This window comes from Neolamprologus brichardi, chromosome 20 (genome assembly GCF_056152115.1).
Source record: "Neolamprologus brichardi isolate AB-2024 chromosome 20, ASM5615211v1, whole genome shotgun sequence".
Lineage (NCBI taxonomy): Eukaryota > Metazoa > Chordata > Actinopteri > Cichliformes > Cichlidae > Neolamprologus > Neolamprologus brichardi.
In genome coordinates this window covers 30,734,795-30,751,803 of record NC_142123.1, presented here as the reverse complement: position 1 = coordinate 30,751,803, position 17,009 = coordinate 30,734,795, and the positions used below count along the sequence as shown (strand labels likewise).

At 40.4% G+C, this 17,009-nt stretch overlaps 1 protein-coding gene across 2 annotated transcripts in view; it reads right to left on the bottom strand.

Annotated features, from left to right (window-relative positions):
- fam120c (family with sequence similarity 120 member C) overlaps window positions 1–17,009 on the bottom strand; it is a 39,665-nt gene that overhangs the window by 19,372 nt on the left and 3,284 nt on the right. The window contains exons 2-7 of one of the 2 annotated variants that reach the window (XM_087834435.1): window positions 11,929–12,175; window positions 11,686–11,768; window positions 8,584–8,712; window positions 4,730–4,832; window positions 4,505–4,578; window positions 3,880–4,154 (exon numbers count right to left, since the gene is read on the bottom strand). In XM_087834435.1, coding sequence (XP_087690561.1) covers window positions 3,880–4,154; window positions 4,505–4,578; window positions 4,730–4,832; window positions 8,584–8,712; window positions 11,686–11,768; window positions 11,929–12,175 — 911 coding nt within the window. The remainder of the gene's footprint in view (window positions 1–3,879; window positions 4,155–4,504; window positions 4,579–4,729; window positions 4,833–8,583; window positions 8,713–11,685; window positions 11,769–11,928; window positions 12,176–17,009) is intronic. The other variant, XM_087834436.1, reaches the window with a different exon arrangement.

The following is a 17,009-nucleotide window of genomic DNA, read 5'->3' as shown; positions in this document are numbered from 1 at the left end:
ACAACCATTAATATTCTAAAACCAATTATGGCTGTGTGGTTTTATTAAATAATTTCATTAATTTTTGATATTTATTATATGACATTTTATATTCTACCTGCAACGGATGTGTTAATGGTCGCTCATATCAAGGATCACCCCTGGTCACCGATCATTTTCACCAAGAAATTTCCCCACAGATGCATTAAATTATTAACAGACTCATAGTAAACTAAATCAGCCTCCATATAACATCATGTTGCATCTCCACATGTGAAAGAGACATTTCTGGATGTGCACTTTAACATTCATTGCTATGTGTGATCAATCGACCATCTTTAAAAGAGAAAACAGGAGGCCAATTCTGGCTGCTGGTTGAATTAATTTCACAGTGCACCTGATGAAACACTCATCTATCACGTTCTTCACTTAATTTTTCTCCCACCCCTTCCCGTGGCATGTGTGATTTTTGGTTTAAAAAAAAAAAAAAACCCTCCACTGTGTGTGGAGGGCACAGGTGAGACACGCACACACAAGAACAAACTTCAGTTGTGTGTTTATTCATAAACTAACTAAATAAAAACAACAAAAATACACAGTTTTAGCAGTTCAAATATGTGTTCTCTCATGTTAACCGGCTACTTTAAAATTAGATCATTTGTAGCTGTGTGTCGACGTCTCCTCTAGAAGTGAGATATGGGCCCCACATTGCACATCATAGAGAAAGGGTGGATAGCACAACCATAATGTTTGCACATTCACCTCCTGTGCCAGCCTGCCATGGCTGCACTGGTATGAGTCATAGGTGATGTCACAGGGGAACAACCGGATGATGGAGCAAATCACCCAGCCCTACTACCTATTCCTAGTAGGAGTATGAATCACTGAAATCCTATGTAAAAGCCTACTTATGAAAAATAAGATTAGTAATTAAACATTAAATACTCTGACATCGTGTGAAACTGTAATTATTTTATATGTGGTGTCAGTGTCCACTACATGTCAGATTTGTGAGCCATGGCTGCCTGGGCTTGCTCAGTCTTGTCTTGATGAAAAAGTGCCCTAACAGGTTGGTATGACATGCATATGTCTTCACTTTTCAGACACATGGTACCAGGGTTGTTTTATACTCCCGTGTGGGGCTGCCACAAACGATTATTTTGATAGTCGACTAGTCACCAATTATTTTCGCGATTAGTCGACTAATCAGATCATGCATCCATTGGACGTAAAACTTACAGCTTATTGCACCAGCAGCATCTGCTCTTATAGAACTATTATTAGCTTACAGCTAATAACAGGACAACAGGACACCGAAGTATATTCTCGAGCATCTCACACTTCTGATAATCAGTTTTCTCCTTGATGTTTATTCAGCTGTGTAAAAACTATAACTTTAATCTCAGCCAAACCGATTTACTCAGGAACAAATCAAACACTGAAAAAAGCCAAACAATAACATTTTTAAGTTATCTAAGTGACTTATACAGTGGGGCAAAAAAGTATTTAGTCAGCCACCGATTGTGCAAGTTCCCCCACTTAAAATGATGACAGAGGTCAGTAATTTGCACCAGAGGTACACTTCAACTGTGAGAGACAGAATGTGAAAAAAAAATCCATGAATTCACATGGTAGGATTTGTAAAGAATTTATTCGTAAATCAGGGTGGAAAATAAGTATTTGGTCAATAACAAAAATACAACTCAATACTTTGTAACATAACCTTTGTTGGCAATAACAGAGGTCAAACGTTTACTATAGGTCTTTACCAGGTTTGCGCACACAGTAGCTGGTATTTTGGCCCATTCCTCCATGCAGATCTTCTCAAGAGCAGTGATGTTTTGGGGCTGTCGCCGAGCAACACGGACTTTCAACTCCCGCCACAGATTTTCTATGGGGTTGAGGTCTGGAGACTGGCTAGGCCACTCCAGGACTTTCAAATGCTTCTTACGGAGCCACTCCTTTGTTGCCCGGGCGGTGTGTTTTGGATCATTGTCATGTTGGAAGACCCAGCCTCGTTTCATCTTCAAAGTTCTCACTGATGGAAGGAGGTTTTGGCTCAAAATCTCACGATACTTGGCCCCATTCATTCTGTCCTTAACACGGATCAGTCGTCCTGTCCCCTTGGCAGAAAAACAGCCCCATAGCATGATGTTTCCACCCCCATGCTTCACAGTAGGTATGGTGTTCTTGGGATGCAACTCAGTATTCTTCTTCCTCCAAACACGACGAGTTGAGTTTATACCAAAAAGTTCTACTTTGGTTTCATCTGACCACATGACATTCTCCCAATCCTCTGCTGTATCATCCATGTGCTCTCTGGCAAACTTCAGACGGGCCTGGACATGCACTGGCTTCAGCAGCGGAACACGTCTGGCACTGCGGGATTTGATTCCCTGCCGTTGTAGTGTGTTACTGATGGTGACCTTTGTTACTTTGGTCCCAGCTCTCTGCAGGTCATTCACCAGGTCCCCCCGTGTGGTTCTGGGATCTTTGCTCACCGTTCTCATGATCATTTTGACCCCACGGGATGAGATCTTGCGTGGAGCCCCAGATCGAGGGAGATTATCAGTGGTCTTGTATGTCTTCCATTTTCTGATGATTGCTCCCACAGTTGATTTTTTCACACCAAGCTGCTTGCCTATTGTAGATTCACTCTTCCCAGTCTGGTGCAGGTCTACAATTCTTTTCCTGGTGTCCTTCGAAAGCTCTTTGGTCTTGGCCATGGCGGAGTTTGGAGTCTGACTGGTTGAGGCTGTGGACAGATGTCTTTTATACAGATAATGAGGTCAAACAGGTGCCATTCATACAGGTAACGAGTGGGGGACAGAAAAGCTTCTTACAGAAGACGTTACAGGTCTGTGAGAGCCAGGGATTTTCCTTGTTTGAGGTGACCAAATACTTATTTTCCACCCTGATTTACGAATAAATTCTTTACAAATCCTACCATGTGAATTCATGGATTTTTTTTTCACATTCTGTCTCTCACAGTTGAAGTGTACCTCTGGTGCAAATTACTGACCTCTGTCATCATTTTAAGTGGGGGAACTTGCACAATCGGTGGCTGACTAAATACTTTTTTGCCCCACTGTATATCATGTTTAACCTGAGTAGCGAAAGACGGCGGTGGGTTTGAAAACGATTTGCCGGGAGTCCGGTGTTCTCAGCGGCTCTAGTGAGCCTTGAACCCCGGCTAGCTATCGAGCTAGTGCGTAACAGACGTCTCCGAAAACGTCGGAGCGCTTTTGAAAATATGTGGCGTCTTGATAAACTGAGCAGATATTTGAGGTTTACACAGCTACATTCTCGCCTGAAAATATGTTAAACGTCTATTTTGTGACCCAGAAAGAATAATAAGAGTAATATTAAAACTAACCAGCCATTGTTGGAAACTGAGCAGGGCCGCGCTATGAATTCTGGGATAGGTTGGACCACGAAGTATGCACCAGACCCATCCTTCAAATCTGGGGAAATGAAGGCCGCATTTGTCGGAGTCTTCGAATTTGGACAGTCTTCGTCGTGTTGCTGTAACGTAATCGGTCTACAAATGCGGGCACCGGAGGATGCGGTTCCTGAATTTGGACACAGCTACAATACCGGACACTACGTCGTCTTCCTCGGGGTTTAAGGGCAGCTGGCATCCTTGTACATGCAGTGCTGCCATCTTCTGTTTCAGTCCGTTATTACACTCTTAAATCCTACTACTTATTCCTGCGTCTTTCAGGATCTTACAAAGCTTCAAACGACGCGTCGACTATTAAATTAGTCATCGACGATTTTGATAGTCGACGTAATCGTGACTAGTCGACTAATCGTGGCAGCCCTAGTCCCGTGTTAGGAACCCACAGAACCACTTCAAACTGTGCAAAAGTAACCTGACATGCTCGAAAAGTGTCTTACTTGGCGTTGCTGTCATTGGGTTCATCTCCATCCGACGATGAGGAAGGAGACGGAGAGGGGCCAGACAGAGCGCCGGTGTGATGATTGGGTAGTCGACTTCCCCCCTGAGTGGAATCATATGGAGCTGACCAGTCAGTGAAGCCCATCTTGCCCGTCAGTGAGTCATTGCAGTCTTGGGATGGCGGCTGTGGGGTCTGGAACAGAGGGGCGGAGCCAGGTCCATATGGAGCATTTTGATAGTGTGGCTTTAACCCCGGGACCTGGGGGGGAGGGAACTGGGAAAGGGGGGATAAAGAAGGAAAATTGGGTTGGTGGAGGAAGAAGCGTGGGAAATTGAGTACAAAAGAGGAAGAGTAGGGAGGAGAAGACATCTCAGGGGTGGGAACTGATACTGTCCTATTTTATATGAGATCAAACTGGAAGCATATAATCAAGGCTGGTGGGAGGATACAAGATGGGAAGAAGTGCACCCTCCTCCATCAGTCACTAAACGAGCACATGCCTCAAAGGGATTTCAAAAAGCAGAGGAAAAAAGCCTAATCCACTATTCTACATGTAGACTCATGTAGACAGAACACAATTACACATCAAAGAGACTTAAGGATTAGCGAGAAAAGGAATCTACCTGATTCTTTCCAGGCTGCATCGGTCCCATGTGACCAGGTGGTCCCCCAAATGGAGCAGGTCCAAACCCAGGTACTGTGCACAGCGAGAAAAAAAACAGGGATTTAAAACAAATAGACAGATGTGTTTTATTCTCAGTGAATAAAAGTACATCGAGCAAGCCAAGAAGATTACATAACAGCAATCCTGTTTTCTGAACTTGCGTCCTGAGCAGCTTGCTACTCACAGATGAAAGAGGAGGGCCCCATGTTAGGTGAGCGGGGTTTGGAGGCAGCTGAGAAATACTCCACAGCTTTCTTGAATCGCTCCACCTTGTCCTCCATACGAGACTGCAAAGGGGGGGCAAAAGCATTATGAAGACTACTGAACCTGCTGGTGTTACAGATGGCAGTGAGGATTCTCTAACTGAGGGATCTGCTGGAGAGATTTCCTGCATTATGCACCCAAGAAGGAAAAAACAACAACAAAAAAACCTTTGGCCTGTTCTCTGTCCGTGGACCAGTGTTTGATGTTTTGGTTTTACAAAGTGGAGGTTGTCACAGCAACATAGCCATAAAGTCAAACCTACTTGGTCACTGGTTTATCCAGTGTAAACAAGATAAAATAACATGCCTAAGGCCTGATTTAGACCTCTGTGGGGACTCTTTGTAGAGCCTACAACCTATAACCTACAAGCCTATAACCTTTGCAAGTGGCCGACATCTTTGCCTGCATTCACGCTCATGTGTGGTACATATGCATTAATTACCGTATGGTTGTGTCCCACTGACTTACATGCTGTGCTATCCAAAAGAAAGAAAATACAGGGACGTTTTTCACTTCCAAGTCCCAGCTCTTTGTTTTGGTCAGTTTATTTTCCAGGGCCACGTGGCTGTGTCCCTCAGTTTTTCCTACTTTTTTGTACATCTCCCCACGTCCACTCTAACAGTTTCAAAAATCTTCCAGCAGGAATTTGACGACATTTGTCAGTTCTTATATTGATGCTGTGATTATCATTCGTTACAGTGACACGATATCTCACTGAAAATTTTAAAAACTGTTCAGAACTACATGGGAGGAACTGACTGTGCTAAACATGCCAATCACAATGGTTGCGAGCTGTGTAGGTCTTTCTAGGGACGTGCACATCAGGTTACGGCATATAGTTCAAAGCCATGCTCAACTTTCCAAAAACGAGTTGCAGCTCAGAGAAAGAAGTGGTTGCTTTAAGTATGACTGGTGCTGCTGAGGATTAGCTTTAAATAGCAGAGTAATAAATTACATTTCACCTTTACTGTGAATTAATATAGCCCTCAAACAAGAACTTGTTAAGATTAATACTTCATCTTTTTTTCAGTATAAATGTATACTGTATTGCTTCTAGTTAAAGACCACAAGAGTATGTAATCATCTCATTCGATTGGATTAGCCAAGCTGGATTCAATTATCTTGTGGCTTTGAAAACAGAAGAAACTGGCTCAGGTTACCAGATTTATTTAAACTAGGATCTCTGAGCTAGGGCTGTGCGATATGACCAAAATCTCATATCATGATATAAAACATCTATCGTCCGATAACGACATAAATAACAAAAATGTAACATTTTCTGTAAATTCTGTGAATCTCGGGTAGCTGAAGTGTTTCCAGCTGGGCGTCGTGTATCTGGAGTCGAGTGTTTTACCGATGCATTAAACTACACATTTTTAGACATAGGTTGTAACAGCCACCGTTTTCTTTGTGAGTATTTATTACACGGTGTGCTGCAGGGAAAAGACCCAAACTCTTCCATGGCATGCATTTTTAATTTCTCTTTGATATTTGGGCATATTGGGACCCGATGAATGTAAAAACAAAGAATCACCTTTTTTTTTTTTTAACCCGATTTTTGTTCCTAAGATAAATGAGAGCCACGTTTGAGGACATTCATTTTAAATTTTGATGAAACAGAGGCAGTAAAATGTCCTCGTAAGTGGATATCAGGCCCTTGTAGAGCAAAATTTAGTATTTTGGTCTAGACAACCCAAAATGTGATGTCCACATATGTGGACACCAGGTCCTAGGAGGTTAACATTTACTGATATGTTGACACGAGTCTATATGGCTGAAGTATTGGTCCTTTTCTGTTTAACGCAGGTGTCATTCATTACTACAGGAACAACTGGTTTGGTTTCTGACACCTGGTTAGATGTTTGCCGCTCTGGTTCCAGATCACTAAGTCCTTGTAGCTGGAAGAGAGTCGCCATGTTTACTATAAACTGACCGCATGCAAAGGTTTATCTTTCAATCTCCCCGTCCTCTCTGTGACACTTTGGTTATAACTGAAGACACAAATCTGCTTTCGAAGAAGAAAAAAGGCCCCACATGTACTGTTTAATATCAAACAGGAGGATATACTGCATTTAGAAACCTATACTTTGGTGTGGATTAAACCACATTAATGCTAGAGTGAGCACATGTATAGACTCAGAGTTTAATGTGAGATTCGTTCAAATTAAAGAGCAATAAGTTATACACACATCGTTATCATAATCTAGTTTGCTGCTGGATTCAGGAAAAAATACAAATAAAGTCGCTTCTTACTGAACTCAGTGATTATTCCAGCACAACAAAAATGTTCAGCTTTACATACTTTAACTGCAAAGATAAACTGAACATGTTATAACAAGGATGGCAAACTCTGTTTTACCAAAGGGTTTGTGGTTTATTGATAAGTTGCTTAATATGAGATGGGATGGACGCGGTTTTTCCAATAACCCAGTTTGGGCCATGGTGTAATGGCAAGAATTTAGACATAAGCCACACAGTAAGTAACAGCAGCACACTGCTGTGGTCATGGCAGGTCAAAGTAACTTTTTTCTAAAGGTTTATAACAGGTTTATATAGGTTTTTAACCTTTATTAATGGCTGAATCCAGCGTGTCGCTTTCCATCAAATGGCTGAATAATTTAACTTTGTATTATGGACACAGGAGAAGATAAGAACAATTACCTATACTTTTACAACTTCCCCAGAAAATTACATTTAGTGTAACCCTCGGTTTACTTAAAGGAAATTTATACTTCCATGTTCCACTCTACAGTAAAATGGCTGTTGATTGGCTCCTAGTTACAGGGGGGACAACTGTCATCTCTACTCTACATAATTATCCCATAGATGCATTTTATTTTTTTGGTCCCTTATAAGAATCCTATATCCTTGTAGGTACTTTCCTGTCCCATTTAGTAATTACAACTGTAATAACAACTTTACTCAATCACAACATGGTTTTTCCAACGTATCAGTTTATTTGGCAGCCCTAAACCATTTTGACGTCACATTTCATCAAAGTCAGAAGCCTTAAGTACTTGAGTTTAACATGCATCTTTGCTTCACAGATGGACAAAAACAACAAAGATGCACTGGTTTATTTTGGGTATTTTAGGTTTGCCTTAACTTTGTGCGAGTCACTCACCTTCACAAAACCTTGAAGGCCTGTTTTGGGCCATGAAAACAATGTACAGAATGGCTTCTTGCATGTGTTGTCAAGTAAATGCACCATCATTAACATCTTCACCGTTCAGCTTTTTTCTCGCTGTGTGAAACAGTGGAAAAACACATGCACTCTAGCAGCGCAGCTCAACTGATCATCTAAACTAACCACAGTGGAAAATCCCTATTAGTCAAAGAGCCTTGACATGACATATAGTTTATAAACATGTTCAGTAAACTACGACTTAACTCCTACCATAACTTCCCTTTTACAGAAGACATCCAACTCAACACGCCACTATAATGTTTATGTCCTTTAGACATGAACAACATAGCAGAAACCACTTCCGGAGGCGACACCGGGGACTCGCTAACCCCGTGCAGCACAGATTTGTATCAGATAAGCAGAAGGCTACAGTTTAGCACAGATGTGTGAGGAAGTACAGTTGCTGACTCAGGCCTGGTGTCAACAGTAATAACCTATTTAACTGTCAGCAAAAATCTGATATGTAAAGTCAAACCTCGGCTAAAAGCATGTTCACATTGTTCTTTTCTTTTCATGTAAATCTTATCCAAAGACATTTTAATTCACCAGCAGATGGTAAAAAAACATCAGTGACACACATGACCTACCTGTGACTGTTTGAAGACATCTCTGGCAATGGCGTCGAGGTTTCCCAGGTCTTTGATGGAGGCGACGTACTCTGAGACGGCTTTGATCACCACCTCACAGGGCGGCAGCACCAACTGATGGGCTCGCACCTGACAGCAAGAGAACAAAGGCTCTCATGTACTTATATCGAGCTACGAGGACAGCGGCACTGTGAAACAGCCGCATGACAGACAGACAGACAGACAGGTCGATTTTTTAAGAAGCATTGCACAGAAGCAGCATATTTCTAACTTTTTTTATTAGATATTTATTATACACTTTTTTCTAAGTAACTTTGGTTATTTATATATATATAAACACCAAATACTGCAATGTTCACCAATAAAAAATGACACTTTTGACAAAAGAATGATTCCAATAACAGAATGATCGCGTTACAGATATGTGGCTTTTGGCATGTGCCCATAGGAGTGTTAAATTAATAACCCGTGTTCCTCGCTCTGAGGGAGAGGCTGGTTAGGTTTATCAGTTTGTTTGCAGGGTAACTAAAACTTTATGGAGAGCTTTGCATGAAATTTGTGCCACTGGCGGGGCTTGGCCACACTTGAAGAAGAAAGAAATGATTAACCAATACCATTTCGTGGCAGGTAGTGAATATCAGAAACTCTAAACTATTGATCGACTTCTGGAGAGGAATTTTCCACTTTAACTATCATCTGACCCATTTCAAAGGTAGTCATTTGTGTCCGTGTAGACGAAAGCGTATTTTTCATTTTTTTAAAGAGTGAAAATGTCAACGTTCGAGTCTCATAAGTCACAGATTGTTATCTACATTTTTTTTAACATGTTATTAATTTTATGATTAATTTGCATGGAAAACCACTTTGTTAGAGCCAGGCATTCAAAATGACAGATTTAGGTATGGAAAAACAACTTAGGTTTAGTCATAAAGACTCACTGTGAAGTTTAGAAGCTAAACTATGTGATTAGGGTCAGACATCATAAACAACTTGGTTAGGTCTAGTCTTTAAAAGATCATGGATAGTGGGAAACAACGCAGTTGCCACTTTTTTTGGTTAGCATACTGATAGATTCCACACGCAAGTCTTTGGACTGTGGGAAGAAGCCGGAGTATCTGGAGAGAAAGATCCCAAAACCTTCTTGCCACAGTGCTAATAACACTCCCACCTTCTACTGAAACACTTTACTTACAAAGTCATGTTGACTGTCACAAAAAAAACAAAAGAAAACAACAACAAAAAAACATGACATTTCATGATCATGAGCACAATCTATGTTCACAAATATTTCACAAGTTATTTACCTTGTGAAATACTTGTGAACATAGATTTTTGGATTAACCTACATATGTAGATTTCCAGTTCCAATATGATACCAGTGGTGTTGCTTCAGGTATTTGCTGATAATAAGCACTCATCCAATACCAGCGCTAAATTAATAAGTCTTATCCCTCAATGCTATGAAAGGACTTGTAATCATCCTTTTATGTGTCAGGAAACATACAATATACAAAAGTAATGGACTGATATTTGCTGATAAATTAATGCATATCAAAGGAAAAAGCGTAAAAGAAAGATAACTGTATTTATGTAAGGGAACTAATTCATTAAAATTTGTTGTTTACCGGTCACACCGGCTTCTTCTTTCCCTGCTCTCAGTTTCAATGTGGGTACACCTCTTCATATACGAGAAACAAAACAGATGAGAGGAAGATGAAGTGACGATAAGAAGCGAGTAGAAAACAACTTACGTCACCCTTAAAACAGAAAATCTTCCGAACAAGTGTTAAACTTATCTGAACTTTAGAAAGAGGGTGAAAAGTCAACAAGGATAGCGTGTCATCTGAGCCTTTCAATTATCGTCAGCAAAACTTGTTAGTGCAGGTCTTCCATACCTGCTGCAAACTGCTAACCGTTATGTTAGCACTATTTCTAGCAACTGGTGCACTGCTGCTGAGGCATGGCGAAGTAAACACAGACCAATGTAGAATTAAACATATTGTCTGCTTGCCACCAGTACAAAACTTCTTGAGTCAGTATCAGAATAACGTTTTTTAAGGTTTATCTGCCTGCAAAGATAAACACTACCTGTATTTTGGGGGTTTCAGCCATAGCTGACTGTGTGCTTTAAAGGGATGGAATTCACAGTATTCACATAATCATATCAAAAGAAGAAGTACATTTCATTTGGATGTTAACCTTTGACAATATCACTGAGGGGCAAGGCCTCTCTCGTTTAACTTTATCTGATCCCTGATCACTTATGTCCACTGAAGCAGAACTGACTGTAAAATATTTATAAGAATCCAGGTTGTCTGCTTTTTACAGGATAATGGGAACCAGGCTATACTGTTATATCTTGGCACAAAGTAAAATTAAATTTTAACGCAGCCACCAGGAGCCCCGACCTATGACAACACTTACCACACACTGTGTGATGGGAAATTATAAGCAAGCTAGATGGAAAATAAGACAAGACTGGCAAGTGAACCAGCAGCGTACTGCATTACTTCAAGCTTGAAAACACAATCATATAAATGCCGTGTCAGAGTAAACCACATCAACCACATTGTGCAGCGTGTGGACGGAGGCTGCAAATGCTAGCAGTGCTACACACCACACTCGGCACTCTGTAAGCCATTAATTGTAATACAACGTCGGTCTGCCACTGTTGCGGGCACAACATCAAAGTTCAAAACAGCCAGTGGAGGAAACATTGACGGCATGTGACTTAAGCACTGCACACGGACCACGGGACCAAAGGCCTTTCTTGGAAACAGGTTCCATCCGGTGATACACTTCAGGTGTATTTTAACAGTCAGCTTGTTGGAACACGTCAATACATTTATTTATTATCATTTGCTACAAACGTTTCACAATAAAAGCCTTCTAAAGATCAACAGATGGATCTTATTGTAAAAGGGGGGGAAAAAAAGTAGTGAGAAAAATAAGACGCCCCTCTCTAAAATGTGTCATATATAAATTATGTGAGAGTCTAGTTCTGTTTAAAAATGAGGTAAGGGTTCATGTGACATTACATACTGTTACAGCTAATATTTTCTTTTATTCGCAGAGAACTATGGACAAAGAAGCAATCGTTACCTTGAGGGAGGCTAGTGGGTGTTCTGGTCCCAGCAGACTCCAGTGGAAGGCAGCCAGGTCTTCATCAGGCAAAATATGATTTCCTGAAAGAAAGAAGTTCTTAACTTTTTGTTGCATCAGTGAACAAAAACGACAGACAAAGGCAGCTGTCAATTATAACCCACATACAGGGGTGTGTTCAAAAGTAAGAAGTGTGGTATAGAGTTTGGATTTTGAGGTGTGTGCCATTGTATCGCTCCTCACCCAGCAGAGCAGCAAAGCAGGGCAGGTGCTGTGTCTTGAGCCCGAGCTGCCTGGCGGCCTCGGACAGCAGATACTGGTGTGTGGTCAGGTTCTTTCCGTTCCAGCTCAGTTTGAGCGCATGCGAGGAAAAGTAGGCGGGGACGTTGCAGAGGGCAAACTCTGAATCCTGAGCGATCAGGCCTGCAAATCCATAGTCCCTGTAGAGAGAGAGCACTTCCTGGTGGTGGTCCTCCAAAGTCTGTACAACCTGTAGATACAGAGAAGACACATTTGTTAGCTCTATGAAATTTCGCACCACCTCTTACATATTTAAAGTATAAATGGATTATTTATTGCTTATCTGATCACTGTTTAAGTTGCTTTTTTTTAAGAATAAGAGACAAGTTTCACTCAAACTTAGCTTCTCTAATTTGTGGCTTTATGATATCAGCGTTTCCCCACACAGAGCCTGGAGGTTTATTTTATTAGCTTTCTACACAAGTTTACAAGTGGAGAGCCTGCACACTCTTATTTTGAAAGTTGAGCTGCTGCTAAAGGCTGTATACAAGTGACGAAGCTAGCCATTGGGATGTTCCGCCTCAACCTGAGACTTTTTGCTGTTGCCATCTTTTTGTTTGAATAGCTATCTGTCTGAGAAAACATGGAACGCTGCTCAACCATAGGTAAGTACAGCTATCAATCACACAGCACGCCTTACCCTGCTTTACCCCAACTGGTTTTTGTTGTTTTACACCAATGGGAACCATAATTTACAAAATAAACTTTCTGCTGCATTCATTAAAACTTGAAGCCAGTGGTTGAGACTATAAATGGTCTAATGAGATCACAGAGTAAGAAGGTTTAGATAGACTGGACTGTAGAATTTGGTCGCCCGCACCACTGTAGTACAAGACGGCTGGTTGGTGAATCACGATGGGCATTTTTCAGTACTCCCCAATGTTTTATAGACCAGATGACATTTCAGATGAATTTAAATTATTATTTTTTTATTTTGAAGTGGACTGCCAATGGAGAAAATGACAGTCTCTCGTGCAAGCTGTCACTACAACATACTTCGTTTATGATGAATGTAGATGACAGACTAAAACTGGCAGTGACACATTTTATGCCAACACAATACTTCTGCTCCACGGTCCATGACAACGTTACATAAAACACTGTTTGCTCGCAAAATTACATCTGAGGCAAAACTGTGCTGTACCGGTTACTTTCAGTGTCCTGGTGATGCATCTTTCTCAACATATGGCCGCGTAATAGTCTTCATAGTTTGTGGATGAGGGGCCATATTTCTGTCAGATAGAGGGAGAGCACTACGGCCTCAGGATTATGTGGAATCTTTTTAATCGATGTCAGCGTTGATCAATGTGAAAACTAAATAATTAGACAAAGCTTCGTTATTAAAATTCCATTTAATGAGCTGGTAATCAAATATCTTTTTTTCAAATGAATGCAATATGGGACAAAGATGGCAAGGATGATTGAGACTTGTTTTAAACTATTTCATCTCTCTGTATCACTAAAACCAAGCAAACATTAAGAATCAATCCATTTTAAGATCTTAAATAAAAATGAAGGATGAACAATGTCAAAACGATGCAAGACATTTATTATCATTGGGAAATACTAATTAGTTAAATAACTATTCAACAGTGCTAGAACCACTACAACACAATGATGCTTTTAAATCAACTAACAGTGAAGCAGACTTTAAAAGAGTGTAATTGTGGTTGTAAGTGCCTACTTGTATTATCACAGATAGGGGGCAGGGGTCAATAAGAATTTATTCTTCTTCCTGCTCCTTTTCATGCATGGAAACAGTGTTACTTTAATTGAAAGTAATGTTGTTATTGGGAAATGAATTACAGCTGTACCATGTGTGAAAAAAAAAAAAAAAAAGTCTAGCAGCGATATAACAATGACGTTTAGCGACTGGTAGCAACAACAGTTAGCGAAAGGGAAAGTGGGCGTGTACAAAGTGAAACTTCTAAATTTTGAGGTGGATAATTGAAGTGGCTACCAATGGGAACAAAGAAAACCACTGATTGATGTATAAAAAACATTAGGGTGACAATTACCGTGTTAAAAAATGCTGTAAGCTCAATTATATAACGCAGTTTACTCAACATTCGTTTACTTAACTTAGGGCTGCTCAATTAATCGAATTTTACGATTACGATCTGGGCTTTCAACGATCATTAAAAATTACTGAGCCGATTATTAGCCCCTCCCTCGTGCTTCACTCTCGCGCTGCGACGTGCGACGAGCGCACCTCTCTGCATTTCGAACACGTGTCACAACAATTAAGACCAGCGGTCCCCAACCTTTTTTGCGCCACGGACCGGTTTATGCCCGACAATATTTTCACGGACCGGCCTTTAAGGTGTCGCGGATAAATACGACAAAATAAAACTAGTACCGGTACCGAAAAAAAGAAGATTTATTCATAACACACGGGAAAAGACCAAGGAACCGGTCCGAGGCCCAGGGGTTGGGTACCGCTGATTAAGAGGACCCGAGGGAAGCTTGGAAAGCTAAGCAGAAGTTATTTGGAGAGGAGAGTGACTGCCGTTGGTTGAAAAGAGAGGTAAAAAAACTTCAGTGGTGTGGAAACATTATGGGTTCGCGGAGTCAGACGTGGATCAAGTAGACATAGTGTGTAAACTTTGCTACAGTGTCGTAGCTGCACCACAGAGCAACACTGCAAAGTTCACTAAACATAGATGTTTACATTTTTCATTTATTTCTTATATTGCAAACATTTGCACTGTTATCAGTCTTTGCACACTATTTTATATTATTTTTTGACAATCTTTAAAGTCATTATTCAACACATTGTTATTGTTAAATAAATATCGTCAAATAATCGAGATCTCAATTTCAGTGAAAATAATCGTGATTATCATTTTTGCCATAATCAAGCAGCCCTAATTTAACTTTAAAAAATATATATCTTTAAGTCTTTTTCCCCCCCCATCAACTACATATACTGTATACCTAATTGAATGCACAAATCAGTGGGTTAAAGACGTGAAAGTGGTGGAGGATGCAGATGCAAATATATTTGACTATAAAGCCCAGCGATTCTGAGAAAAAGGCTGCGCTAACTGTGATGACCCTTCCACCTTCGTTTGTTGGACCCTTTTATGACTTTTACTGTTTTGAGATAGCTTGTAAACCAAGGACACTCTTTAAGCCCACTCAACTCGAGCTGAACAAAATGATGACTGCGTTTGTGCTTTAAAGGGGGGGACGAATGCACGATGCTATGAATAAAAGGTCTGCAACCCAAGACAAAATGAGTGACATATTTGTAATGGCCTGTGGCTAAATCCAAAGTAAAATGTTAATTAAAATTTCAATAATCAAGCCACAACATGCAGTAAACACTAGAGACGTGCATAACTAGTTGGCCAGATATTTAAAAGTTGCCACCCTCATTAGTCAGCATTGGAAACTAGTTGGTTACACATTGATGTGTAGCAGTTGGTTGTCAGATGTTATTATAGCCATGGCAATAGACTGTATTTAGTCCCAAATATTTTAAATGTTTTGTAACCTGACTATTACAAATATTCAAATTTATTTAATTTTATTAAGACTAAGAGTAGGTTATTAATTGTTTTGGTTGTGTGGTCTTTGTTTTATTTAAGTTAACGTTTATAACAATGTTAAAACGTTAAACGATCGTGGCTCAAGAGTTGGGAGTTCGCCTTGTAATCGGAAGGTTGCCGGTTCGAGCCCCGGCTTGGACTCGGTCGTTGTGTCAGAGTTTAAAGACCAGAAAAATGCATGTGTAGCAACTCCAAACACACTAAACTGGCACCCAGTACACATAGAAGTAAGCAGAGACCCAAAGCTGCACAGATAAGAACAGTAACTAAAGTGAAGGTGCAATGCAAGCAGAGGTGAAATACTTGGAGCTGCAGAAGCAACACAGTTTCTCAGAATACAGGTAGGGCAAAACAAGCGTGCACACATGGGAACTGTGAGTAACGATGCTGTACGAGCACACGAAGCATCAGAGTGTGTTGTGTTAGAATAGAAAAATCCCACCTACATTACAACAAGTATCCTCTCAGGATACAATATGGCACTGTGTTTTTGTTATACTAGCTATGGGAATGTAGATCAAAGGCAAAACATGACAGCAGGCTACATAAAGCTGACAAGAGGGGACTGCTAGAGGCACATTTATGGCTCTCTAGGATGCATTATATATTTCACATTACTGTATGATAACAGCAGAGTGGTTCAGTGCATTTATAAAGCACATTACTGATGTTTCAAAAGGTCAGATGCACAAAAATATTTTATTTCTAGTATTCTGTATAGGGCTGTGAGATATGACCAAAATCTCATATCCCAATGTAAGAATTCTATCGTCCGATAACGATATAAATCACAAAAATGTAACATTTTCTGTAAATTCTGTGAATCTCGGGCAGCTCTACTTGCGGGAAGTGTTTCCTGCTGCGCGTCATGTAGCTGGAGTCCAGTGTTTTAACCGATGCATGAAACTATACATTTTTAGACATAAGTTGTAACGGCCGCCGTTTTCTTTGTGAGTATTTATTACACGGCGTGCTGCGGGGAAAAGCCTGTTCTAACGTTTGAGTCTAAGGTTTATTTTTTAGCACTTGGCGGCTCTTTTTTACTTCTCATCCGTAAATAATCTGCTCTTTCACGTGATTCAGTTTATTTTGAAAAGTCTCAACAGGATCTTGAGCTTTATTGTGAAAGGTTTATGTGGAACATGAACAAGCGGACAAGCAATGGTGTTATGTCATTGTTGCTAACGACAACTCATAAAAACAGGCGCTTGTCCGTCTGTAGTGTGGTTATATAAAATATAAGAGAAAGACAGAATTTTAAGAAATTAATATAGCCACTACAGTGACCATCAGAACGATGAAAAAATATTGCCGTAAACAGTTTATTTTGCGACACCACCAAACGATAGCATAAAATGAAACGATAGACGTTTTTATATCGTCATCCGATATATATCGTTATATTGAACAGCCATATTCTGAAACACCAACTAACTCAAATGTACAAAGTAATTCAAAGTATACCACTGT